The 26,684-nt window shown below is 39.3% G+C and overlaps 1 protein-coding gene across 1 annotated transcript in view; it reads left to right on the top strand.

The window, feature by feature from the left end:
* LOC134801883 (serine/threonine-protein kinase Genghis Khan) overlaps positions 1-20,289 on the top strand; it is an 85,680-nt gene extending 65,391 nt beyond the window's left edge. Inside the window, exons 34-47 of the mRNA XM_063774535.1 lie at positions 1,161-1,301; positions 2,284-2,491; positions 3,644-3,810; positions 4,119-4,314; positions 5,227-5,418; positions 9,718-9,810; positions 10,801-10,923; positions 12,450-12,552; positions 13,227-13,365; positions 14,917-14,989; positions 15,623-15,704; positions 17,024-17,126; positions 18,051-18,133; positions 19,465-20,289. Coding sequence (XP_063630605.1) covers positions 1,161-1,301; positions 2,284-2,491; positions 3,644-3,810; positions 4,119-4,314; positions 5,227-5,418; positions 9,718-9,810; positions 10,801-10,923; positions 12,450-12,552; positions 13,227-13,365; positions 14,917-14,989; positions 15,623-15,704; positions 17,024-17,126; positions 18,051-18,131 — 1,701 coding nt within the window. The 3' untranslated portion in view covers positions 18,132-18,133; positions 19,465-20,289. The remainder of the gene's footprint in view (positions 1-1,160; positions 1,302-2,283; positions 2,492-3,643; positions 3,811-4,118; positions 4,315-5,226; positions 5,419-9,717; positions 9,811-10,800; positions 10,924-12,449; positions 12,553-13,226; positions 13,366-14,916; positions 14,990-15,622; positions 15,705-17,023; positions 17,127-18,050; positions 18,134-19,464) is intronic.
* The last annotated feature ends 6,395 nt before the right edge of the window (positions 20,290-26,684 follow it).

The following is a 26,684-nucleotide window of genomic DNA, read 5'->3' on the forward strand; positions in this document are numbered from 1 at the left end:
TCATAGTTGTAGATAGCGTAGTTAGCGCAAGTAATCACTTGTGCATGCTTGTGCTTAGGGCTCTGAAAGGACTGGAAGTAGGAAGCAGCTATAAGCATTAAACTAATAAGATAACTTACCGGGCAATGTCGCTCCTTGTTTGATTCCGACTTTAGCTAGGCCATTCAACAATCGTAGTCAGACATTTCACTTTAGAGTGTTTTTAATATATAACCATAAATATATTCAGGAATGGCTTATATTGTTGAATATTTAGATTTTAAATCTGCAAAGAAAGTGTAGTTCGCGCCTACAAAACTTTTCTCTTTGAGAATTTTGACAACTCAGTTTGGCATTTATGACTGGGTTGCTATATAAAATAAAAATTCTACCATAAAATTTTTGGTAGGAATGCGTTCATAATACGGCAATACGATTACCGATTAGTAATTTTAACGTCCTGTTATTTTATAGTTGGTGCAACGCATTTTATTTAGCAATCGTTAAGACCCCCACGTCAGCGTTAAAATTTAGCGAACCGTGCTTACGTTAGCAGGTGGTTTGGTGCAACCCGCCCTAAGTGGTTTTCGTAGTCTATGGATGTTGCTATATTAAGGGTGTCACATGCGCGTTTCTGACTTATGAACCAATTGTTTCTACTATACAACCTAAAATAATTAATTTGAGCTATGGTTTTGTTTCGTCCTCTTGATCGCGGCGAGCTGTGATTGGTCAATTTCATTATAGTTGACTAAACTGTATCGATATGAATATTATAGTTGAGTTGGGAGCCCATACATTAAAAATACCAAATAGCAGTTTGGTATAAGAAATCTTAATTCAAGAATTACAGTCGACTAGTAGAAAAATGTATTTTATACGATACTCGATCTTATTAACTTATGCATACGGTCTGTCTTTGAGTGGAGTCAAGTATTTGAAGTATTTTCTCGTTATAAACTGAAATAAATGTCATATACCTCTAGCAGAGGACGCTGGTTCAATTCCAGCCTGGGGCACTGAAGGCCTTGGTCACTTTTTCTTAGTATATGACGTTTATTTCAGTTTATAATTTATATAGTAGTGTTTCTACTTGATAAAAACAAATTAAATTATTTTTCTGAAAAATAATTTAATTTGTTCAAATACTTCTAATAGTATTTTCTCGTTTTTCTGTGCAGATATCAACGTCACAACTGGAAGGAGGCAAGCGATCTCATACACTAATGTTAGCGGAATCAGAGTCGGAGAAGACGAAATGGGTCGTCGCGCTAAGTGAACTACATAGGATATTGAAGAGGAACAATCTGCCTGACAAATGCGTACGTATAAGCAAAGAGAATTTGAAATAGAGAGTTACTGTCATGGTAAATTATGTAGCTACAGTAAGTACTTTTACTGCCATCTTTCGACAGACGATTAAAACTGTTAGAGCGCCCTTTGACTTTGATCATTATTATTTCACCGATTCGTGTTAACTTGTTAAATATTAATATTAACGCCATCTACTCGAGAGTAGGCTGAAGGTTATGGCGCCATCGCTCGAAAATATTGCACCATACCTTTGGCCTATAGTCGAGTAGATGGCGTTAATATTAATATTTAATAAGTTAACACATATCAGTGAAAGAATAAGGATCTAAGTCAATTGGCGTTCTATCAGTTTTATTTTCTGTCAAAAGATGATGGCAGTAAATTGACAGTGGCTACATAATTTACTTTCACAATCCGTCTTTATACCTACACTCTATTCTCTTTGGTATAAGTTAACAGTTTATGGTATATATTTTTCAAAATGTGCCGGTTTAAATGTGCCAAATATTTTAGTTTATTCAGTTCTGCGTGTAGTCTTAGCCAATGAATGATCAATAAGCACTCGCAATGGGCAAAACTGCAGTGTTCCGTTTCATGAAGTTACTTTTAACCAACTTTAGTTTAGAAAGAGACTGAAATCCAATACGACCTACCCAGGTCAATGCCGAATTTTGAATATGATGTTGAATTTATTAACGTGTATAAAGCATTTTGCGGTCTTATTACTGACGAGAGCGAATGTGTTCTAAAATTTATTCGAAAATTATTCAAATGAACTGTCAAATACATCATTCGTGATTGTGAAATGTGTATGTATAACTTACGATTCTTACGAATAAATTATTCGCGAATATATACGTCTATCATTCGAATAATACAAATATTTGCAGTAGCAAAAGCTGTTCTTAACTTGGGACTAGATCTGTGTATGATTATTCTCAAAATATGATATAACTAATATTTAATAATAAATAATTACTTATCATACAGGTATACAGCGCATGCGTGATAGTAGACTCCGGCGCAGCAGCGGCGCTTCGCGGCGCGCAATGTGCTGTCGTGTTAGAAGGCTCAAGATTCTGCGTCGGCGGAGACGGCGGCTTAGCGTTAGTCGACTTAGAAAGGGGAGAGATTACACCAAGAAGGCAACATGCTCCAGTCGCCCAGGCGGCCTATGTTCCTGAGGAGCAGCTGCTTGGTAAATATAACAATATCTATAGTAGACTATATAGTTGGTGTAGCTGCTGGGTTAGGCCTAGTGGACCTAGAAAGGGATTACTCCAAGAAGATAGCACGCCCCAGTCGCGGCTTATATGGGTATATTCAGGGTTCAGGACCATAATGACACTACAAAGGCTTAATTACTTCTCCAAAAATTACAATAGAATCTATTTATTTTCATAAAATTTTCACTAAGCCGTCTCAGATAAAAGAATCAGACGATTAACCACTTTGTTCGTTCATCTATTTAACTCTCTGTCGCTCTAATACGTTATACCAGGGGCCCATTTCTCGAACGATATTAGACTAATAATATTAACAGAATGATTCACGGTTAGTTTCACTAGACTTATATTGACCGGGATACGGACCGTGATAACCTTTTGTTTTGTGTTGTTTTGTATTGTCCATATCCCGGTCGATATAAGTCTAATAATATTAGTCCACGACTGTCAAATCGTATGGGTAACCATGGCAACACACTTATAATATTAGACTTATACCATTTCTTCAGGCCAAATGGTCAAGAATCGATAGCTCAATGTAATTAAAAAGGTCAATACGGAACGACAAACGGACTGTCATTCATTTCGATCTTCCATTCACCAGTCTAATCACTGATTGGAAACGAGCCCTGTTCAAATCCGAAGCTCGACGCGAGCGCACGCGCGCCGGGACGCGCAGGTGGGAAGCTGGTCGGTCACACCAGCGCCGCCATATTTGTCAGTTTAATAAGGTTAGAATATTCCTGGGCCGCAGCCTGGTCACGTGCTGATGAGGGGATCTAGGATAGGGCCCACCTTAGTTCTAATAATTTTTGGTGGCCCATGAGGGGAATCGGTCTACATGTATACTTGCAGCCAAGGAAGGGTTGCAGGGATCATGTTGGTGGCCCATGCTAGAATAGCCTGTGGAAACCTAATCACTCTTCATTCTTGTTGGCCCACAAGGTATTCAAGCTACGGTGGGCTTTGTATGCATCATTTTTGGTCGCCCATTCGGGGATATAGGATTGCCCGCCGGTGTACCCGACACCATGCCAGAGATGGGCCCGAGATACGATAGAGGAATTCGAATCTCGAATACGAGTATGTTAGAGTGATAGTTAAACAGTTATCTTTTGTTACAGTTGTAATAGCGGGTCGGGGTCGGCACGTGCGACTAGTCCCAGTACGGGCCCTAGAATGTTCTGAGGTGGAGTGCGTCAAGCTAGCGGAGTCCAAGGGCTGTGTGCTGCTCGCGGCGGGTCAGCTCAAGACCAACACGTATGGGTTCGCCGTCGTGTGCAAACGACAGGTAACAACATAGTACGGGCTCTAGAATGTTCCGAGGAGTGCGTCAAGCTAGCGGAGTCCAAGGGCTGCGTGTTGCTCGCGGCGGGCCAGCTCAAGACCAACACGTATGGGTTCGCCGTCGTGGTCAAGCGACAGGTAACATTACACAGTACGGGCTCTAGAAAGTTGCAAGAAATCGAAGCTCACGGCAATATGAATTCCTAATAATTGTTTGTTTTTATGTTTTATTCATGTGCAAATTATTTTCAGAGAACAGTAAAATTTTCCCAGCATAGGTTTAACGGGCCCTATATATTTGTATTGTTACAGAACGCGTACATAGTGAACGTGTACGAGATAACCCGCACGGCCCTGCGGCGCTGCCGCATCGCGGAGCTGCGCGCGCCGGGCGCCGTGCACTCGGTGCAGCTGGTGCGCGGCCGGCTGCTGCTCGGGTACCGCGGCGGCTTCGCGGCGCACCAGCTGCCCGACCCGCGCCGCCCCGACCTAGACCAGCCCGCCGTCTGTGAGTGCACACGTCACATAACGTCTCACGTCTCTCTGTGCCCTGCGGCCCTGCCATCGCGGAGCTGCGCGCGCCGGGCGCCGTGCACTCGGTGCAGCTGGTGCGCGGCCGGCTGCTGCTCGGGTACCGCGGCGGCTTCGCGGCGCACCAGCTGCCCGACCCGCGCCGCCCCGACCTAGACCAGCCCGCCGTCTGTGAGTGCACACGTCACATAACGTCTCACGTCTCTCTGTGCCCTGCGGCCCTGCCATCGCGGAGCTGCGCGCGCCGGGCGCCGTGCACTCGATGCAGCTGGTGCGCGGCCGGCTGCTGCTCGGGTACCGCGGCGGCTTCGCGGCGCACCAGCTGCCCGACCCGCGCCGCCCTGACCTAGACCAGCCCGCCGTCTGTGAGTGCACACGTCACATAACGTCTCACGTCTCTCTGTGCCCTGCGGCCCTGCCATCGCGGAGCTGCGCGCGCCGGGCGCCGTGCACTCGATGCAGCTGGTGCGCGGCCGGCTGCTGCTCGGTTACCGCGGCGGCTTCGCGGCGCACCAGCTGCCCGACCCGCGCCGCCCTGACCTAGACCAGCCCGCCGTCTGTGAGTGCACACGTCACATAACGTCTCACGTCTCTCTGTGCCCTGCGGCCCTGCCATCGCGGAGCTGCGCGCGCCGGGCGCCGTGCACTCGGTGCAGCTGGTGCGCGGCCGGCTGCTGCTCGGGTACCGCGGCGGCTTCGCGGCGCACCAGCTGCCCGACCCGCGCCGCCCCGACCTAGACCAGCCCGCCGTCTGTGAGTGCACACAGACCATTGAAAAACTTGTTAGCCCCCATCCGCACGAGAGCTTTTTCAACGCGCGGTAGAAAAGCGCTTGAATCTGTCCGCACTATAATACTCAATATTGTAACACATTTCCGTTTGTCCACAGCTCTAGTCCACCCCGAGAACCAAGTGAACCTGTTCCTGTCTCACTCTGGCGCGCGGCCGCTCGGCGCCGCCTGCGTCCCGAATAGCGCCGACACTTTACTAGTGTTCAACTCGTTGGCGTTGTATGTTGACCGTTGTGGACATCGCGCCAGAGATACTGAGCTCATGTATACACAGCAGCCCAGTCATCATGGTAATATTTGTGATAATAGTTATTTGTTTCAAACACACACAAAATTTTTTGTTTGAAACACAAAAATTTTCACCACACCAATGCTAAGCAAATATTAAATGTAAAATATCAAACAAAATCAAATCCAAATGAATGTTATTAAATATTTATCATCCAAAATCATCATTTAAAAGCCAATTCTACCATCAAACATAAGAAAACAACTAAAAATTTGCATTTGATTACTTTGTCTCACATGTGAATAAAATGCAACTTTCCTATCAGTTCTTGAAGTGCAAAGTAAGCCTTTCCGAGCTGGTGTGGTGAAAAATATAGTTAAGAGCGCTCTTACAAGAAAAGTCGAAATAATGCAAAATTGATGATACTAGTCGACGAAATTCAGGACTTTGCGCTCATTATTAGAAACAATGAGTACTTGTTCCAGTAAAAGCGTCTTCTTATCTTTATAAATATCGTTGTAAATATTAGAAAAAGGACTTATTAAATTAGTAATGATTTTTTTTCTGATGGTCGTTTCCGAAAAACCCCGTGAAGCACTGAATGGCGAGCTCTTATTTGGAAATGTTGAGAATTTTACTCTGCTAAACCTGGCTATTTTGTATTACTAATACCCTGTACTTTAGGCATATCAAACTATATTTTTCCTACATACCTTTGAGAAAGAGAAAATCAAAGTAAAACGAACTCGATTTTCTCTCCGAAACAAGTGTCAATTCCTACGAAAATCTACTTAATATCGAAGTCATTTTCATACTCAAGCAATCTGCAACGTTTGCTTATACTGTTGGTATACATTAGTGTTTATGAAATTCTACTATAATTTTTTGGCAATTTTTTGAAAACTACTCTATATTACCGATGACGCGCGCTGCGCCAGCTCAGTGCCGCGGCAGAGCTTGTAGAGGCAGGACGTGTGTCGGTCGGCTCCGCACATTTTCAACGGCGACGACGAGGTTTTTTATCATTGTGTGCGGCGGGCGCCGTGTAAAACGCTATACTGTGTGCGTGTAAACCGCAACGAGAGACTTTGATCCTAGCACTGTTTTTATAGTTTTATAATGGTACAGTTTAATAAACTACCGGACAGGATTAAAAATATTTGAAACGACCTGACATTCTATATGTATTTATTTGACTCAAGATAGTACTCAGGGTCTGATGATGGAGCCGGAAGGTGGTCACCGGTACCAATCAACCATGCAACTAAACCACTTCGTGTTTAGGCTCGTTTTATTCATCTCAACAAGATCTTTGACACAAGATAGTACTCAGGGTCTGATGATGGAGCCGGAAGGTGGTCACCGGTACCAATCAACCATGCAACTAAACCACTTCGTGTTTGGGCTCGTTTGATTCGGCTCAACAAGATCTTTGACTTAAGATAGTACTCAGGGTCTGATGATGGAGCCGGAAGGTGGTCACCAGTACCAATCAACAATGCAACTAAACCACTTCGTGTTTAGGCTCGTTTTATTCGTCTCAACAAGATCTTTGACTTAAGATAGTACTCAGGGTCTGATGATGGAGCCGGAAGGTGGTCACCGGTACCAATCAACCATGCAACTAAACCACTTCGTGTTTGGGCTCGTTTGATTCGTCTCAACAAGATCTTTGGCACAAGATAGTACTCAGGGTCTGATGATGGAGCCGGAAGGTGGTCACCGGTACCAATCAACCATGCAACTAAACCACTTCGTGTTTAGGCTCGTTTGATTCGTCTCAACAAGACCTTGGAGACAAGATAGTACTCAGGATCTGATGATGGAGCTGGAAGGTGGCCACGGGTACCAGTCTACCATGTAACTGAACCACTTCGTGTTTGGGCTCGTTTGATTTGTCGCAACAAGATCTTTGACACAAGGTAGTACTGAGGGTCTGATGATGGATCCGGAAGGTGGTCACCGGTACCAATCAACCATGCAACTAAACCACTTCGTGTTTGGCTTCGTTCGATTCGTCGCAACAAGATCTTTGACACAAGTTAGTACTCAGGGTCTGATGATGGAGCTGGACTGTGGCCACGGGTACCAGTCTACCATGTAACTGAACCACTTCGTGTTTGGGCTCGTTTGATTTGTCGCAACAAGATCTTTGACACAAGGTAGTACTGAGGGTCTGATGATGGATCCGGAAGGTGGTCACCGGTACCAATCAACCATGCAACTAAACCACTTCGTGTTTGGCTTCGTTCGATTCGTCGCAACAAGATCTTTGACACAAGTTAGTACTCAGGGTCTGATGATGGAGCTGGACTGTGGCCACGGGTACCAGTCTACCATAGCTGATGATGATAGACAGGTACCCGTCGCCACCTTCGCGCTCCATCATCAGACCCTGAGTACTACCTTGTGTCAAAGATCTTGTTGAGATGAATAAAACGTGCCTAAACACGAAGTGGTTTAGTTGCATGGTTGATTGGTACCGGTGACCACCTTCCGGCTCCAACATCAGACCCTGAGTACTATCTTGTGTCAAAGATCTTGTTGAAATGAATAAAACGAGCCTAAACACGAAGTGGTTTAGTTGCATGGTTGATTGGTACCGGTGACCACCTTCCAGCTCCATCATCAGACTCTGAGTATCACCTAGTGTCAAAGATCTTGTTGAGACGAATCAAACGATCCTAAACACGATGTGGTATGGTTGATTGGTAATGGTACCTTCCAGCTCCATCATCAGACCCTGAGTACTGTCTTGTGTCAAAGATCTTGTTGAGACGAATCAAACGAGCCCAAACACGAAGTTGTTTAGTTACATGATAGACTGGTACCCGTGGCCACCTTCCAGCTCCATCATCAGACCCTGTGTATCTTCAGTGTCAAAGATCTTGTTGAGACGAATCAAACGAGCCTAATCATGTTACTACATGGTTGATTGGTATCCGTGACCACCTTAATCATCATCAGATCCTCAGTACCAGTTCGTTTTTAAACCCTCGTTGATACAAACTTTACAACCTATAGGTACCAAATGCAATGACGAAACATGTAAATAAGCGAGTAGGTACCTATAATTTCTTTCGAGTAATATGCCTTCATAAGTACGAGTATGGGGCTATTCATAAATTACGTCGTTTCAAATGGGAGGAGTGGGGGGGGGGGGTCTGGACATCGGATGATGGTAACATGGCGTAGGAGGAAACAGATTCATCCGAAGCTTGATTTTTGGATGATTTGAGGGGAGGGGGGGGTCAAAAATCGTCAAAAATAGATGAAGTAATTTATGAACAGCCCCTATGTACATTTGCACTGCATTTAGTATTTTCGTACTTACCAAATAACAGTTTTAGAACTTTAAAAGTTAAATATAGTTAGTGTTGTTATGGTTGATTTCAATATGCTTCGCGAAGGATCAAGAATGTTTAATCCATCATTGTAGTGCGAGTGTGGTAGAAGGGATCGGCGTACTGAGCTCGCACGGCCTGCCGCAGCGCGTAAAATACCTAAACTCGCTCAACGCCGAAATGTAATAGCGCTCTTAAGGGTGGTATTCCATCTGTCCAATATATTGGTCCAATGTCATTGCGTCTCACTCCCTCAATAAGCAAAATGTGAGTCAAAATACACATTGGACAAAGAAATTGGACAGGTGGGAAGACCAAGGAAAGCCCGTCTACAAGTTCTTTCGTCGCTTTCAACTTTTGCGTTTGTGCACATAATCCACTTACAGAAGATCAGTAGAGCAGGAATTAAGTTCATCATTTCTGATTGTATCTGAGCGACGTACATACATACAAATACGAGAGTTCTTGCCATGATATGAGTCGCTTAACTTCGAACTCGGGTAAATCCATCTGTCAGATTATGCGATTTTGGTATTAAGAAAAGGTAATAGGGTAGATATTTTCTGTGAGGGTCGAATGGATTTACCCGAGTTGGAAGTTAAGCGACACATATGACGGTATCCTCTGCTATGCATTTTATATGCACGGTCTTCCCCACACTTATATAATTTAGCTAAGGCATAGAGAAATATAGTAAGACAAGAGTGTTCACTCCATACATCAGTTTTGGTACCAAAAAGACTAATATTTTCATAGTCGACATCTAGCATCTAGTAGCGGAATTATCAGCACTGCTAAGTAGCAGTAGTAGTACTGTCAAGTGACAATAGATGTAGCACCGACCGGAAAGTCTTATGTTGTTGAGCATTAGACTTTCCGGTCGGTGCTTTTTGGTACCAAAACTGATTTATGGAGTGAACAATCTATGTATTTTTTTCTCTATGGCTAAGGGTTAACGATTATTTTTGTCTAAAGATGCAAATAAATAATAAAGTAACCAATATGATTATTTACAGCGATCAACGAAACGCATCTACTGATATTCACGACGACGCATATCGATATATACGACATCGAGAGTGGCGAGTGGGTACAGACTATCAATATTCGTAAGTCAATAATTTTATGCGTTTTTCATACATATTCTTGTTGATATATGGCGCATCATCTATAAAAAGAGACCTTATTGTCGATGGCGCTTACGCCTCACGGCGTCATAGATAACGTCACATATGTATGTATACAATACACACACTATAGTTCGTTTTTTTAGCATTAGAAAGAACTTTAAAGAAGGTAAGCGATCTTGACATGTCTTTTAATAGAAAAACGCTTTTTAAAAATCAGTAACTATTACTTATGAAAACAGAAGAATATAAATGATCGTATTAGATTCATAATTGTTACATACTTGCCGTAACTTATTTTTAAAATGTGTTTTTCAATTAAAAGACACATCAAGATTGTTTACCTTATTTCTAATGCTAATAAAAACGAACTATAGTCAGGCCCCTGACATTATGTAAATATGTAGGATGTTAATGATTTACATAAACCTTGCTGTTGTTATAAGAATGAATGTCGCAATCAAAAATAGTTAGATGCCTTTTATTTTTTGTTTCCCATTAAACAAAATAACCCGGAATTTCCATATTTTTGATGGCTTTGTGACAAATCCAGTTTATTGTTTTTTTTTTTAATATTGCACTATATCTTTTGCGCATCGAAATGGCAGGGTGTTTCCTATTATATACCCCGATCAAAGTAAGAAGTATTATCCTCGAATTTCTAAACGTCCTCGCTTTACTCACCCGTTTACGTTACACTCGGCCAGCAACTATAGTTCGTTTTTTAGCATTAGAAAAAGACTACGCGATCTTCTTTTAATTAAAAAAAACTGTTTTTAAAAATCAGTAACTATTATGAAAGCAAAAGAATGTAAATAACCCTATATGATTCATGATTGTTAAATATTTGCCGTGACTTATTTTTCAAAAGTGTTTGTCGATAAAAGGACACGTCAAGATTGTTTACCTTTTTTCTGATGCTAAAAAAACGAACTATATTTCCCGACCTCAACAGTAATGTTGTGTGTACAGCGAACGCGCGACCGTTAGACGAGCAGGGCTGGCTGTGCTGCGTGTCGGGCGGCGCCAGCAACGGGTTCCCCTTCGCCAGCGACGCCGCCCCATTCATCATCTACCTGCGCCCGCTAATGACGCGTAAGTTATTTGTTCGTACAAAAATCTACGAGGAAAGAAAGCGATATATGTCATCCTGCTTGCTCTCCCTTTCTCCACGATTTTCACGCTTTTTTATTTAGAAATTCAAATCAGGCAACAAGGCCCATATTACAAATACCTAATGATCTGGTTTCCTAGGATAGCGGTGCCGTCATATAGCGGCTGTCTCCATACAAATACTACGACATCGATATTTAGCCGTATTATTTAGTATGGAGACGGCTATATGACGGCACCGCTATCCTAGGAAAACCGTTTTTTACAGACTAATAACACATTTATAAACTTAAAACTAAACACTAGTTATTTAGTCGACAAAACGGCGTGGTTCCGTTGCATCGGCTGCTCTTGTGTCGGATTTTTGTCTGGCTTTAGGCGAGAAATGCAGAGAAAGGATAGCCCCCTTTCTCTGCGCTGACAGGGGGCTACGTTTGTATGGAAAAGCGGTTATCGACTTATCTCTTAATGGTCCAAATCTCGGCTGTCTCATTTTGCTACCCGCTTTTTTGCCCGATATGAAAATGTCAAGTGTAAAGTCAATCTGACATTCTGCGAATCTCCGCTAATCTGGCATCCTGCTAAACTGACATTCTGCATATCTGGCATAAAGCGTCAAATCAGAGGATTTTGACGCCCCCCTCCCGACATATGTCCAATCGCAACACACGCCTAGGCTCCTGTGTCTATACGGTGTTCGTAATCGAATTTGCTGGTCGTGCTAATATTACGATGTATCCAGGTGTGGCGGGCGCATCGCGAATATGCCTGTTCGAGAAAGCCTCGCAAACTGGTGTCTAGAATCGAATTTAAGCTGTTGTGAGACATACTAACATTGAATAATTTTACGGTTTAGAGTCACTTGTATAATATTCAGTCACTCGCGCGACATGTTTCGGAGAGCCTAGGTCTCCTTTCTCAAGCACTAACTGTGCGAGCAGCGTTCACGACGGCCGTGTTTCGCGTACACGATATTCAATGGTGTCTAGAAGTCGAGTTTTATCGATCAGCTTATAGTCGTTGTTATTTTAAAACTTGCACTTTTTCACCAATTTAAATAAATCTACTATCGTTTGGTCGTTGAAAAGGAGGTCTACATTTGCTGACTTACAGACTTCATCTCGACATATTTTGTTAGGGTTCCGTACCTCAAAAGGAAGAAACGGAACCCTTATAGGATCATTCGTGCGCGTCTGTCTGTCTGTCTGTCCGACCATTCTCTCCCCCCCCCCCCACCCTTTAATTTCCGACACTACTGGGTCTAAAATGTTGAAAAAAATACCCAAAATAGTTCTTTACCTAGCTTAGATGACAGGAAAACCTATTAGAAATGTGCAGTCAAGCGTAAGTCGGACTTAATTACTTAGTTTTTGACCCGACCCCTACGAGTGTTTAAAAGACATTTCATTCACGTTCCACATATAAAATACATGGTTAAAAATTGGATAATGTACGGAACCCTTGGAACGCGAGTCTGACTCGCACTTGACCGGTTGTTTATATTTCAGAGGGTCCCCTGAACGTTGATCACGCGGCGCTATGGGGCTCGACCAAACGGAGATTCTCTGTGCGGGAACAATCACACCAAGCTATCGAAGCGCATAACAGATTGTAAGTAAATATAAATCATATTTAGTTTCTCTTTAAAGTTTTACTTCCTGTGTATTTTTTTCTTTCTTTTCCACTTTTTGTCCAAGAAGTTCAAAGGGCTATGCGTCAAAATGGTCAAAAAACAAACAGAGTTGAGTTATCTCATTTAATGGGCCTTTTTATCTACTATATTCATTATATGGATACCAAATTGAATTCCATCGTAAAACTGAAATAATTCAAATAATCAAGTTTTAATCGAGATTGTCGAAAAGTGTGCATATTCCTTCGATCGGTCAAACCATTTGCCGCGCTCGCCTGGCGGTGCGCGAACATCTGCCCTGCAGCAATTTTACTTACTTGGACTTTATTGCCTAGGTAATAAGGGTGATCATATTCTGACTAAAATACCAATATTCTACAATGGAATTCCGCTTGGTGCCCATAGAACGAAATGAAGTACAGTCAGCAGAAGTTGCTAAGCGGGCCAGGTGTTCAAAATGATCTTGACGCGACTTTATTGTTAAGAGAATAAGAGCTGCTGCTGACTGTACTTAGAAACGTATCTAATAACATAACTCTCATCTCTGTTAGTTTTTGGGCCAGGCTACGTACAAAGCCCATGGTCCTTTGCTATGAATTTGTAGTACAAGTTTTAGAAAAACCTAACTTAACCTAATTTTGTTTCATACCAGATCGGAGCGACGTTCGCGCCTGATCTCAGCACCCACAAACTTTGCGCACCTGTCGCATATGGGCCCCGGCGACGGCATCCGCTCGCAACGTCTACTCGACTTGCCCACCACTGTGGAGACCGCCGACGACCACCAGCAGGTACATAGTTGAAGTTGTCTTTTGTATTATGGCTCCTCTACACTATCGACGATGCACACTGGAACCCGCCCATACATTGCTGTGCTCAAAACTACAATAAGTAAAATTAAGCAAAAAAAATACTATTCTACATTCGTAATGTCAAGTAGTGCTTATAATAATAATTATTTACATTATATTTATATTAAAAAATAAAATATTCCTATGATGACGTTACATATTCACCGATAAACATGTTGACAGCTTCCGGGTGAAATATTTTTGAATTAATAATTGGCAGAGGTCGTGTGCAGGTGATGATGGGATCAGAAGAAACCAAGAGCCTATTAAAAACATCTGTCATGTTGTCGAATCTACAAGTTTTACGACTAAATCTCTCTCGATAGTTTTTAAAATCCTTATTCCTCGCTTCCTGGGCCTCTTCACTTAAATTGCCTATTGGGATCAGGTGCTCAGATATTATTGCGACTCCTTGAATAAGGATTTTATGAACAGTAGGTGTCATGCGACACCACCGGTACAGTTTTACATATAACTTTGCTGTCTCTAGACAGTATTTTTTGAATTTACACGTATCGATCTTGTAGCCACTGGAAATTGTTTGTAAAATTATGTAAAAGCGACGTATGAGTTCTTCATCTATTTTAGTAATTTCGGCTGATATTTCGTAGTTTTGGAAAAATTTTCGAGCCACATTACCGTTATTAATATTGCCAAAACCTGGTTTTGGTTGATCTATTATTAAGGAAGTTATTAAGTTATTATTAAGTAAAATTGTATCACTTTTTTCATCTGAAACAGTCGAAATGCATAGAAATAACCTTAAGGTAAAATATTACGCACTAAAACATTGTTTTAGTGAGAAAAAGTTATATTTTCGCTAAAGTAAAAACGCCTGATCAAATAGTCGGAGCAAAAAATTTGGCCCATTTCGAAAACTGGACAACATCTTTTACTTTCGAATAAAGAATCTTAATAACGACAACTTTTTTAGCTATCATGCCTAAAAATTATCAAAAGATGTTGTCCATTATCGGAAATATGACCATTTTTATTAAATTACAATATATGTTACTATTTGTCGGAATACCACAAACCCAAAATTGTTTTAGAACATAAAATACGTAAAACATAATCTACATACCTTGCTCAAGATAAGTCATTGCGGATTTTGAGTTATTCATACCAACTACAATTACTTGAAATAACTATTTTGTTAATCAATACAAATTACCACTGAGATGTGACATATAAAATCCTAGACCTTTGACATAATGCAACTATGTAATGACAACTGATAATGAAGGTATTTTTCTGCAGTGAGGTGCAATATCTCCCTGTTTATGCATATATTTCAATTTGAGTACAAAATACCCACAATTGCAAAGTTGAGTTTTGAGCACTGCAATGTATGGGCGGGTTCCAGTGTGCGATGATACATGATGACTGGCGGGCACTGATGAGAATCGTTTAAAATATTCATATCAGCCAAAATGTCAACAGCGTCACATTCAAAATGTGGTTAAGAAATGTTTTTTTTTTTTTAAACAGATGTACAGCAGTCGAGAGAGCAGTAAACGGACGTCACCGCTCACGATATCGCACGGCACGGGCTCTTACAACGGTAAGCTTTGGTATCGTTACTATAGTCTGTATGTTTAGGTATTTAAATAAAAGTAAACAAACAATTTGTGCATTTTTGGGTAGTTATAACATTTATTGCTTAACCAACCAAATTCAAAATCGCCTGGATTATTCACTGAGCGACCTGACTTTAACCTACATTATTTGATCGTGTAATGTTTTCATCTACCCTCAAATGACTTAAGGAGCCATGTGAGGATATATTTTGTTTACTTTTATTTAAATACCTAAAGATACAGAGTATAGAGCTAGGGATAAACTTGCATTAAATTTACTTAGGCTAGGTTCACACAGCGTAATTTTTTCCCGTATACCGTATACGGGATTTTATCGAATACCGTAGTGACAGCAAAATTTGTATAGAGAGTAGAGACGTTCAAAATCGTTCAGACGGCTAGACGGCTTTCCCGCATAGACGCCTTTCCCGCATAGACGCCGTGTGAATGACTTTGAAAGTTTCTTTACAAATTTGGCTGTCACTACGCTATTCGATAAAATCCCGTATACGGTTTACGGGAAAAAATTACGCCGTGTGAACCTAGCCTTAAAGTTTAATAACCGAGTTCTGAATTAGTAGTGAATTATATTTGATCTCGTTTGTTTGGTTCGTCAGGCTCGTGGCGCGGCGCGGGCCGCTCGGGCCCGCCGGCCGACGCGCCGCCGTCGCCGCCGCTCTCGCACCGCCCCATGGAGAGGTATAGTTTGGCCCAGGACTGTCTCATTTCAAACAAAGACTGAGATAATCATACTGTCTTTGTCTTACGCTAGTACTAGCACCCAAAAGAAAGGGATGAATATAGTTTTTAAATTTCGATTCCGAAATTTTCTCAACAAGGAAGAAGGTTTTGATTCTTCGGGATTGAAAAATAATACATTTCAGTTGGTAACATTATTTTCAGATCAGGGTTATTGATTATTGTCAAATTATTATCAAAAGAAAGGGATGAATCATGGTCTAATAAAACATGGTCTTCCATTCCCAGAGTGACACGCGATTACGTCACAATAACATTGCCACTTTATTTCAACATAACATGTTACATGGGTGCATTATACCTATGGTTAATAAGTTAAAATATTTCTTTATAATTTTATAATTTTCATTTATATGTATTTTAGCTTAAATTTTACAATAACACGTCATTTTTAATTACTCGTTAGCAATATCTTCCGATTCACGAAAGAAATTTCAGACTTTCGGGTAATTCTGTTTATACTACTGGCAACACAGGATAGCGCTGTGGACATTTGACAATTCGGATCTAGATAACTTCATGCCCTGACCGTCATCCTTGTCGAACGCGTGTTAATTGTTATTTCCTTCTCGCTCAGTGTCAGCAGTCGCAGTGTTTTCCAAACTTTTCACGTCGTAAGCTTGGTAATTAATGTGTAACTGTGAATTAGTTTTTTAAACGTTTGTCTTGTATAGATAAATAAAGTTTAATTTAATACATTAGATTTGTTTTATTTTACTATGTTTCTACATGAATAACTTAAAATTAATGCCGTTAAAATAATTTTCACCGTTGGTTAAAATTCTCCCACATTTCAAAGTTTGAGAACCTGTAAACAGCATGATGACGTAGGCGCGTGTCAGTTAGGTCATACGCGAATCTCGGAATGGAGTACCAGGCGGAGTATATTATTATACCATGGGGATGAATATAGTTTTTAAATTTAAATTCCGGAATTTTCTCAACAATGAAGAAGGTTTGGATTCTTCGGGATTGAAAAATAATACATTTCAGTTGGTAGCATTATTTTCAGATCAGGGTTATTGATTATTGCGGTTCTGGAACGGAACTCTTCTAATACATTTTCTCGCGCAAAGCACAATTTGGTAATGCGGAACTGCCGTGGAAATCATAGAATCATAACAATTTTAACTATTAGTAAGATCGAATAGGTATTTTGTTAAACATAATTCTACATTAAAATATGATTAATACCATAATACCTAAAGTATGGCTTCCCTTAAAATTCTACATACTAAAGCTAACGTTTTGTAATGCAGATCAATAGGCGGCGGCTCGCAGGGCAGCGGATCATTACTACTAGAGCGCTCCATAACGCCGCTCAGCCTCGGCAGTATGAGCTCTCTGCACGATGTACTTAAGGTAAGTCGATCACTGGCATTTTAACTCAAAATACAGTACATAATCAATATTTTATACAATAATGGTATAATAGAGAGCTTTTCAGCCGAGTACCGTGTTTAGAACACGAAGCTTGCTGAGTGGCCTAAGTAAGGTACGAAATTGAAAAGCTTGATTATATACAATACTTACTTACTTTTTTTTACGAGTCAACTATAATAATACTTTTCGGCCTGATTCGAACAATGCTTATAAGAAGTCACAGCGGTACGATATCGATCTGTCAGTGTCAAAAGTGACGTTTTTTTGGTTGAAGAAATGTCGAATCGGGCCGACAGAACTGTAACAGAAATTTCTTGTGTCCTACTGTTCTACTATATAACCTAAATAATAAAACAAAATTAGGTAAGTACCTAAAAGTAGATAAAAATATAGTACAAAAAGACATCAACGCACTTCTTACTCATTAAATAGTAGCGCGTTGATGTCTTTTTTCTATCCTTTGTCGACACGTAATTGGTCGAATGCATTACAGTTGACTAAAGCGTAAGAAGACATTATAATTGAGTCGGAACCCATTGTGAAAAGTATGCGATTACAGTTTGGTATATGTAGTCACAGAATAAATAATAGTACTAGGTACAGAAAACTCACGCTCTAACAAAACACGTCCTTTACGATCAGGACAGGTATGGCCGCTAAGTGGCGACAGCGCCACGCGCGGCTTATGGCTAGCCACCAAAATTGGTGTGGAACGGATGTACTTTTAGCTACCTGTAGCAAAGCGACGAAATCGCGGAGTGAGCCACGCCTGACGTAGTCTTAATTCACCCATTAAGAATTTCAGTGCCAAGAACCCGCTAGTTAGGTTCATTTTGTATTGAAAATGGGGCGCTTGGTACTCAAAGTACGACGAGTAAAAAATTTGAATGTTTGTGTGTATAGGTGGGCACGGACATGGGCGACGCGCTCCACTCCGAGGACAGCAGCTGCGGGGCCTCGCCGCCGCACCCCGCCGACCCCTGATCGTGAGTCATACCCTCCCTCTTCCTCCTCGCGTTGTCCCGGAATTTTGCCACGGGATCCTGGGGTCCGCTTGACAACTAATCGCAGGAATTGACGTAGGCACTAGTTTTTACGAAAGCGACTGCCATCTGACCTTCCAACCCAGAGGGGAAACTAGGCCTTATTGGGATTAGTCCGGTTTCCTCACGATGTTTTCCTTCACCGAAAAGTGACTGGTAAATATCAAATGAGTTTTCCAGTCGCTTTTCTGGTAAACACCAGCATAGCCAGGGTCCTGACCCATAACACTTTCAAGTTTACGAGTTGACAATATTGGTAAAATGTAAACAAAAATACGTAACGCAATAATTTCAAATAAGTAATATAACAGCCACAAATCTATATCTACAAATATTTGTACCATTGTCATCAACAATATTGAAATCAAAATCAAAAAATCAAAAATATACTTTATTCATGTAGGCCTAGCAACAAGCTCTTATGAGTCGTAATTAATCTTAATCTAATTATGAGAGCAATTTATTGATGTTAATATTATTCCATAATAAAATTGGATTATTATACATATCAAATTTAACACTTAAGAATTTCACAAAAGGATCGTCAAACATTAAAAAGATTGTATAAAAAAATACTAGTCTAGAATTTCTAGAATAAAATCTAAATATCAAAAAAAAAGCATAAGTAACAAAAGAAGTAGATAGTATTACATTGTGACTACAGTTTTAAACATGTCACAAATGTAGGGTTTTTCTGTGGAATACCTGCGGCAATCTACAGTTACAAATGTTTACTAAACATAAAATGTTACTATTTACTACTACAAGTTCAAAGCCATACTGTATCCAACACTAAAATAAGTTTATGGCAAAAAAAAAAACATTTTTGGTGCAAGATTTTATCGCTGACTGTACTTTTCTTTCCACAGGCAACTAATACTCATCGAGACAATTCTAAGAACTCCAAACACCACCTGTCTCTATCATCAGATCAGCTTCCATGCATAATATTGCATTGTCATCCGATTTACATATGTGTACACACAATTTAAGCTTAATCGGATTTCGGGAAGTGGGTCAAATGTAGCTTCCAAGATTTGACCCACACTAACAAACATACATACTATTTAACAGTGCAAGTGAAGTGAAATAAAAGCTTGTATGAATTGTTAATTAATTACATAGTAAGTTATTTTGGTCAATGCGCCTTTCTAGCGTGTCCGTGCCGCGTCTGGCTGTGTGGCCGAACAATTTAAGGACTCTTTGGGTACAGATGGTGGATAACCTTGTGTTGATATTGAGTGACATAGTAAGTTACATATTCTCTTTTACAGAAACGAACTGAACGCGTATTGGTCGCTCGACGTGTCCCGGTTCTACGCGTGCTTCTGCTAGCGACGCACCAAATTGAGGCTACACACTGACGCCACACATTTGCCGTGGGCGCTGTTCTCGAGCAGTGGTGTGAAGTGATCATTTACGTATGTAACCTGAACTGTGTTGATACTCAATGTTTAAGTTTTAATATTTAATTTTAAATAGGACAAAATGATGATAACAGTGTTTAGAAACACTCACCTGTACAGTCCGCAGCAGAAGTTGCTAAGCGGGCGAGGTGTTTGATATTACCTTAACACGACCTTATTTTACATAAATATTTTAAAACCCACACTTCACACCACTCACTCTCTTTTCTACGTAGCAGTCCGTCAAACTCATGCTAAATTCGTCCTTAGCCCGTTTACTATAAGGCATGTTCTCGTTTGCGCGGACTGCGATCACATTTATTTTGAGGCTCTGGGCTCCGCGAAAATCGAAGTCCGTCAATTTCGAGCAACTATCTCTGTCACTCTAATTACGCCTTAATTGGAGTAAGAGAGAAAGAGTTCGCGGTAGGCCCTCTGACCCACCTACTGCTCGATGCTCGAGTCTCAATGGATTTTTAGTTAGGTTCTAATTTTTTTTTGAAACGCGGTATATATTGAACAAGTGACGAATACATGTATGTTTAAGTATGTATAACCCTGAATACGCCTAATGGTCTAAATTGCAATCTCAAAAAAATTATACCTTTTTTAAAACATGTTTTATGGCAATTTGTAATTATTTAAGACTCAAAGAATACTCACTAATTAGTAAACGTTATTACTAAATTATGAGATCTTAAATGACATATTGGAATATATATTTTCAGTTTTACTCAATATGTTTATGAAATGAATATTCCATACAATTATCAAATGTGATTAAAGTTTTTAATTTCTTTTCGGGGTACAATAAATAATGTATTAAAATTTTATAAGAGATACTAACAAGATATATTCAGTTCATTGTATGATGCGTAATTTATAATTTAAACGAAATTGAATCTTATAACGGTGACATAAAGCTTGATTTTATAATATAACCGCATAAAAGCGACATTTCTGTTGCTATATATCAAATATAGGTTAAGCTGTATTTATTTATACGCGATATGTTAAAAGCATAATTATTTGGTTCCTAAAATGTACAGCAATTTATTATATTATACAGACATATATCATATGTAGAAACTCTTATTGAGAATGCTATAGGGGGATGGTCGCCCCATTATTGTCTGTCACCATGCCTGTCACGCTCTAACAAGTATGTAAGTGCGGAAGTGACGCAAGACTCGTCAGGCGATAAACACGCGACCATGCTATCCCAGGAGACGCGCTTAGTATCGATTTCCAATGACTGTGAAAACTAAGGACTGTATTGAAAGATAGGGTTACCGCCCTTGTGCCTGTGTTTTATTAGGGCTCATTTAGACGATGCGAGAACTCGCATACGAGTTTCATTACATTGCGGCCATAGACTAGGAATCCTCTAGACCGAGTTTAGAGCAATTATTTCATGCAACCGATGATGCCTAAAATGCGGGGGTGCGCGGGACGAGGTGAGCGAAATCCCGTGCTGTGATTGGTCCGTTCAAAGACACGGACGTCACACAAAGACACTTTCGACTCGAACATGGAGTAAAATTACCGTATGCGTGGCAGAGGGGGTAGCGCGACTATGCTAAGTCTGGAGGATGTTTTGTCTGTGATTGCGGCTTATGATCGGTCGGTTGAATTGGACGTAACTAACAGTCCGCAATGTAACTAAAATCGCATGCGAGTTGGCGCGCCGTCTAAATCATGGAGCCCTTATGTTTGAAATTATTGCAAAATTGATACTTTTTACATTTGACGAAGGAAGGAAAGTGATGGCATTTCGAGTGTAAGTACAAACAGCGACACTCCTAAATGTACATCGGTGGACCTTATTACAAAAGGCGATGTACACCGATGTACAATTAACAGTGTGGGCTATGATGTATGTACTTAATCTGGAGGATAGGAAGTCTAGGGTGGGAGGTTTTGCCCAGCAGTGGGACACTATCTTATAAAAAAGTAAGTAGGTATGTATGTCTGTCTCCGAAAAGGCTTGGCGGGTTCGAACATACGAGGTGTTATTTGATTAATGCCAGTTATGGGACTGATATTTTATATCTGTATTTGATGTTATCTGTCCGTTTATTTTAATTTTATTGGTTTTGTAGCCCATTCACCTATAATGTGATATCATGACTATCATGAGATTCATAAGCAATGAGCATGGGTCACATAGGTGGTTCAAATATCCAGTTTTGGCATGGATAAAGACTTGACGTCATTACTTATTGTTTAAAACACATGAGTTTACGGATGTGAATCGGTTGAGCAGTTCCTTGCGTCTCAATATTAGTGCGAATTTATCAATTTAAACTTCCATGTATGATAATAATATTAGTCCGCGCGTTTTGGTGAACTGACGGACGGACCCAAGGATGTAATTCTTGATAGCTACAGAAATTACCAAAAATTAGGCTAGCTGCCTAGTGTGTCAAATTTGATGTAACTGAAACACACTAAATTTCATTTTTACTAAGGTAATTTTGACACAAACATCGTTTCGTGGTTAAAATTCACTTATTTTGAGTCACAGATACTTGAAGTAAATAAAGTTTAATTTAATTTCAAAGTAAAAATAGCGCATGTGTGCTTTTTTTTTAATAAAGGAGAGTTTCAAAATATTTTACACTAGAAATTGACTGTTTTGCCAGTCTTGTAACTTTATAAATTCCAAATGATTTGTTTTGAAACAAAGTTCAATTTTTGTCAAGTATCCTTTGAAGTAAACGGGACAAAATTACAACAAAAAATAATTTAATAATTATATGGGTAATAGAGCCAAATTGTGACGTTCCACGGCAAAAGGTACCTTACGGCGGCTGGCGCTTACGTCGCGTACTGCCGCAATAATATTGGAGCGGCGTTAATAATAGCGTAAGCGCCAAACGTCATAATTAAGGTACCTTTACCCGTGGGATGTCACAATTGAACCTTTATTAACAGATACTAAAAACAAGTTACCTAAAAACTTTTGTCCTTGGGTCCGACCTTAATTGCTAGCAAATCTGGTCGTGTATAGGTTGAGAACCCGAAGTGGCTTGTAGGTCAATTAGATAGAAACGCCGTCGGTGCGGATTTTATATGAAATAAAATATAATACAAATAGGTTACGGTAAAAATTATGACGACCTTTGAGCAGTTAAGTTGATGAAACAATACTTGTGTCGCTTAACTTCAAACTCGGGTAAATCCATTCAACCATCATTATCACCTTTTGTTAGTACCAAAATCGCATAAGCTGACGAATGGATTTACCCAAGTTTGAAGTTAAGCGACTTATTTATTAATTTAGATTTTGTTTTTTTTTCTGCTCTTCGCGAAAAAAGCATGATATTGTAATGAAGTCAAAAATCCACAGACTTTAAGTGTATCTCGGGATTCCAAAAATAGTCGAACTTTGTCAACAAGCACTGATAGTTCTCATCACATCCATGAGTTTGACCTCTGCCTTCAATGTCAGTAAAACTTTGAAAAAATGCTATCCAAATTGAATATTAGAATAGTATTTCTTATCGACATAACTGCTCACATAAGGATTTATGAAAAAAAAAAAGAACATGGTTGAGGCTTATTTTTAGGGCTAAACATACGATAATACTCGCTTAGCTTACCATGAGCGCTCAGACGCCAATCGTTCAATCCTACCGATACGACACTGCGATTATATTTACTTAAATATGTGGCTTTCCATCACAGCAGGGTCCTTATGCTTCAAGTACAATAAGGTTCTTTCCATCTGAAATTCCAACAGAAATTCTGATAAAAGGTACCTATTGCACATGAAGCATAAGGACCCTTCTCTGATGGAAAACCACATATAGTCGAGATAGTAATGTACCGTTCCGTAGGATGCTTTCCCTTTTACGTTGGGAAACATTCCCCTAATCGGTACATCAACTAATTGCTACTCAGTAGCAGCGTAAATTTGAAAATCGATTATATTTAGGGTTAACATATACACGGTGTCTGAGCGGCTTGTTAATACCATTGTGTACCGCCGAATGTATAAAACAAACATTATATTTATTTACACATTTTATTGTTAGTAGGTTAATATTTCTGTATTATGTACAGTGCAATATTTATGTTTTTAACTTCTATTTTATGTTAAAATCAGCTCTGCTGGCTGTAGCTTTGAACGTAATGAATGATTATTCTCTGAAGACACAGCGACTTTTTGAAGGCATCAAAATCGTCTTAATGTAGACTTTATGACCGCATTTTTTTAGCTATTTATATCCCGCTTAGAGGGTTTAATTTAATATAAATAAAATTAATATTGTGAATATGATTTGAAAGCCACAATAAGTCGCTATGTGTGATCGTTTTAACACTGCCGACATTAAATAAGTGTATATGTGTAGTATACATACTTTCAAATATAAATTAACTAACAAACAAGTTATATAACATTGCGTTCAGAATAAGTTAAAAGTGACTGATGTCAAACAAGGGTTTAACTTAGGGCCTTCACAGACGTATTTACATTAACAAAATTTTGTATACGCGGATTCCAATGCGGCATACGAAATATGAATATTAAAATTATTCGATGCGTAATACTTCGCTCTGTATTAGCTAAAGTGAGAATCCACCAGTACGGCTACCACCAGTTTTGACATTGACAGATTAACTCGCGTCTACGTAAATTACTTTCTATACATCTCGCTTGCACTAATATGCGAGTACGAGCGAGATGCATAGAAAGTAAGTTACTTAAACGTGAGTGAATATGTCAATGTTAAAACTGGTGGTAGTGCTTCAGACATAGTGACGTAAATTACCGTCATTAGAAAACGCGCCAAACAATGGACAGTCGACGTCAAACATATGTTTACATTTTTTGCCTTATTACAAGGGAGTAAGGTGCAAAAGTGTAAACATATCTTTGACGTCGACTGGACATGTAACCTTCCACCGATTTCTTTGCTGAGGGCCTACTCCGAATACCAGACAACTTTCTCTTTTACTCAAATTAAGGCGTAATTAAGGTGACAGAGAAAGATGCCCGCAATTTGCGAACCTCGGTGTTCGCGGTAGACCCCTCCATGTCACTTGTAAGGCGGTATGTTACCGATTGCATCCTAGCTGCAAGTCATATCTACGATGCTATCTTGTGTCGTCTACACGCTAGGCCCGAACACCTTTGGATCGTTCCAGAACTTTCCGAATCGACAATAATCCATACGTAGCATGCGCTAGCATTACTTAAGGTCTGTCATCGAACAATTATAACTGAATTTTAACGCAAATGTGTACAGCCGACCTTTATATGCTACTAGGGTAATTCAAATACAATTTCTAATTTCATTATGTTACGAAAATTTCATAATTATGACGACATTTGGTAACATTATGAATATTAATATTGTTGATGAATTTTATAATCACGTACAATATTGTTTAAATTCACTCACTATGGAACCTTGCACATTCGTTAAACAAGTATAATATAAATAATAAACTTATCATGTGATTTCCATAGAAGCATATAAAAATCAGGTTGCAATAACTAGATAACCGATTTTATCAACTTATTATAAATGAGGTGACAATTTTTTTTAATGAACCCGTCTACGGTTAAACAGCTTACTACGCCACGAATCCAAAAATAACATATACATATATACGTTAAGGATATCTGTTTTTATACAATAATTGGGGTAAATAAGGTCTCAAACCACATTTGCCATATCGCTGGCCCAATATTAGGTTCTATGTTTCACTTTTATTGAACTGAAATTTGAACATTGTCATAGTGATATTAAGTCGAATTTTAACCCTATAATATATTGCTCAGAATATATAAATTCAATGGAAAAAATCATTTATTTACATACAATATATATACAGTGGTACTACTAAACGAAATTAATAACTAGCTTAAATCTAAAATAGGCCCTAGGTACATATCTTGAAAATGTAACATAGAACCCTGTAATATTGGGCCAGCGATATATATCATTCGCAATTTCGCATGGTTGTCAACTGCTCGATGGATCCATGGAACCAATATTTGTTAAGTTGGTAGAATCGGTTTCCCAATTCTTCCGTTACCAAAATAACTGTCACATTTAATCTTTAAGCTTAATCTTATAATTATAGTCGATTGCATGATCTAATTTATGAGTTTAGTTAATTCACTGCACTTATGCTTCGTCTTATGATTTTATTACTAAAACCTCGAGTGAGTTTTGTAATTTACCTACTTATAAAGTTATTTAGATTGGAGTTTTAAGTTTTATATGCATAAATAGTATAATAAAATATATCTCAATATATAAAATCAGAATGTCACTATAATTCGTTATTATAGTATTAATTGATATTATACGTAAGATATAATTGTGTAATTATTTTTTAACAATCTAGTCTTTTTTTATGACCCTAATGTATTATTGTGACTATGATTTTGTCTTTTCAAGTTATTTTAAGGGTAACATTAGTTTGCTTAGAGAAATGAGATTTTAGCCTACGTTATATTCAGTTGGCGGCCATTTTGTTGACGCGTGAGTTCAAGATGGCGGACGCTGTAGCTTCGAATTCAATTGTAGAACGAGTTGTACACATATTTTATGTTTTTTATGAGTCGACGGAAATATTTACGAATAATTTATCCAAAGATCTGTCTATCATTCTTGCTTTATTCGACGTGTATTGACGAAATGTGTAATAATTTAATTAGTGAAATTAGTTTTTTAAAAGTATATTTAAAAAAATTGTACCAGAAAGAACTGATTGTATATTGCTTTTCTATAATTTTGTATAATTATTATGTATTGGAGTATGTAATTCGGATATACCTATTGGCAGATTTAAAAAAATAGAGAACGCCATTCCACATAAATGTCAAAGATATGTATACATTTTCGTCTTATTACAATGGAGTAAGATTCAAAATGTGTAAGCATATCTTTAAACTCGACCCTACCATAGATAATTTTTTTGACGCGCGATCATAGACTAAGTATTGACAGACGCAACAAACTTATTGGACACCCATAATTTCCATAACGCATTTACCTTATTATTGTCAATTGATATTACGAGTATAAGTATTATAACAGAAAATTATTCGAAAGTTAAAGTTCCAT

The sequence above is a fragment of the Cydia splendana genome, chromosome 23 (genome assembly GCF_910591565.1).
Source record: "Cydia splendana chromosome 23, ilCydSple1.2, whole genome shotgun sequence".
Taxonomy (NCBI): domain Eukaryota; kingdom Metazoa; phylum Arthropoda; class Insecta; order Lepidoptera; family Tortricidae; genus Cydia; species Cydia splendana.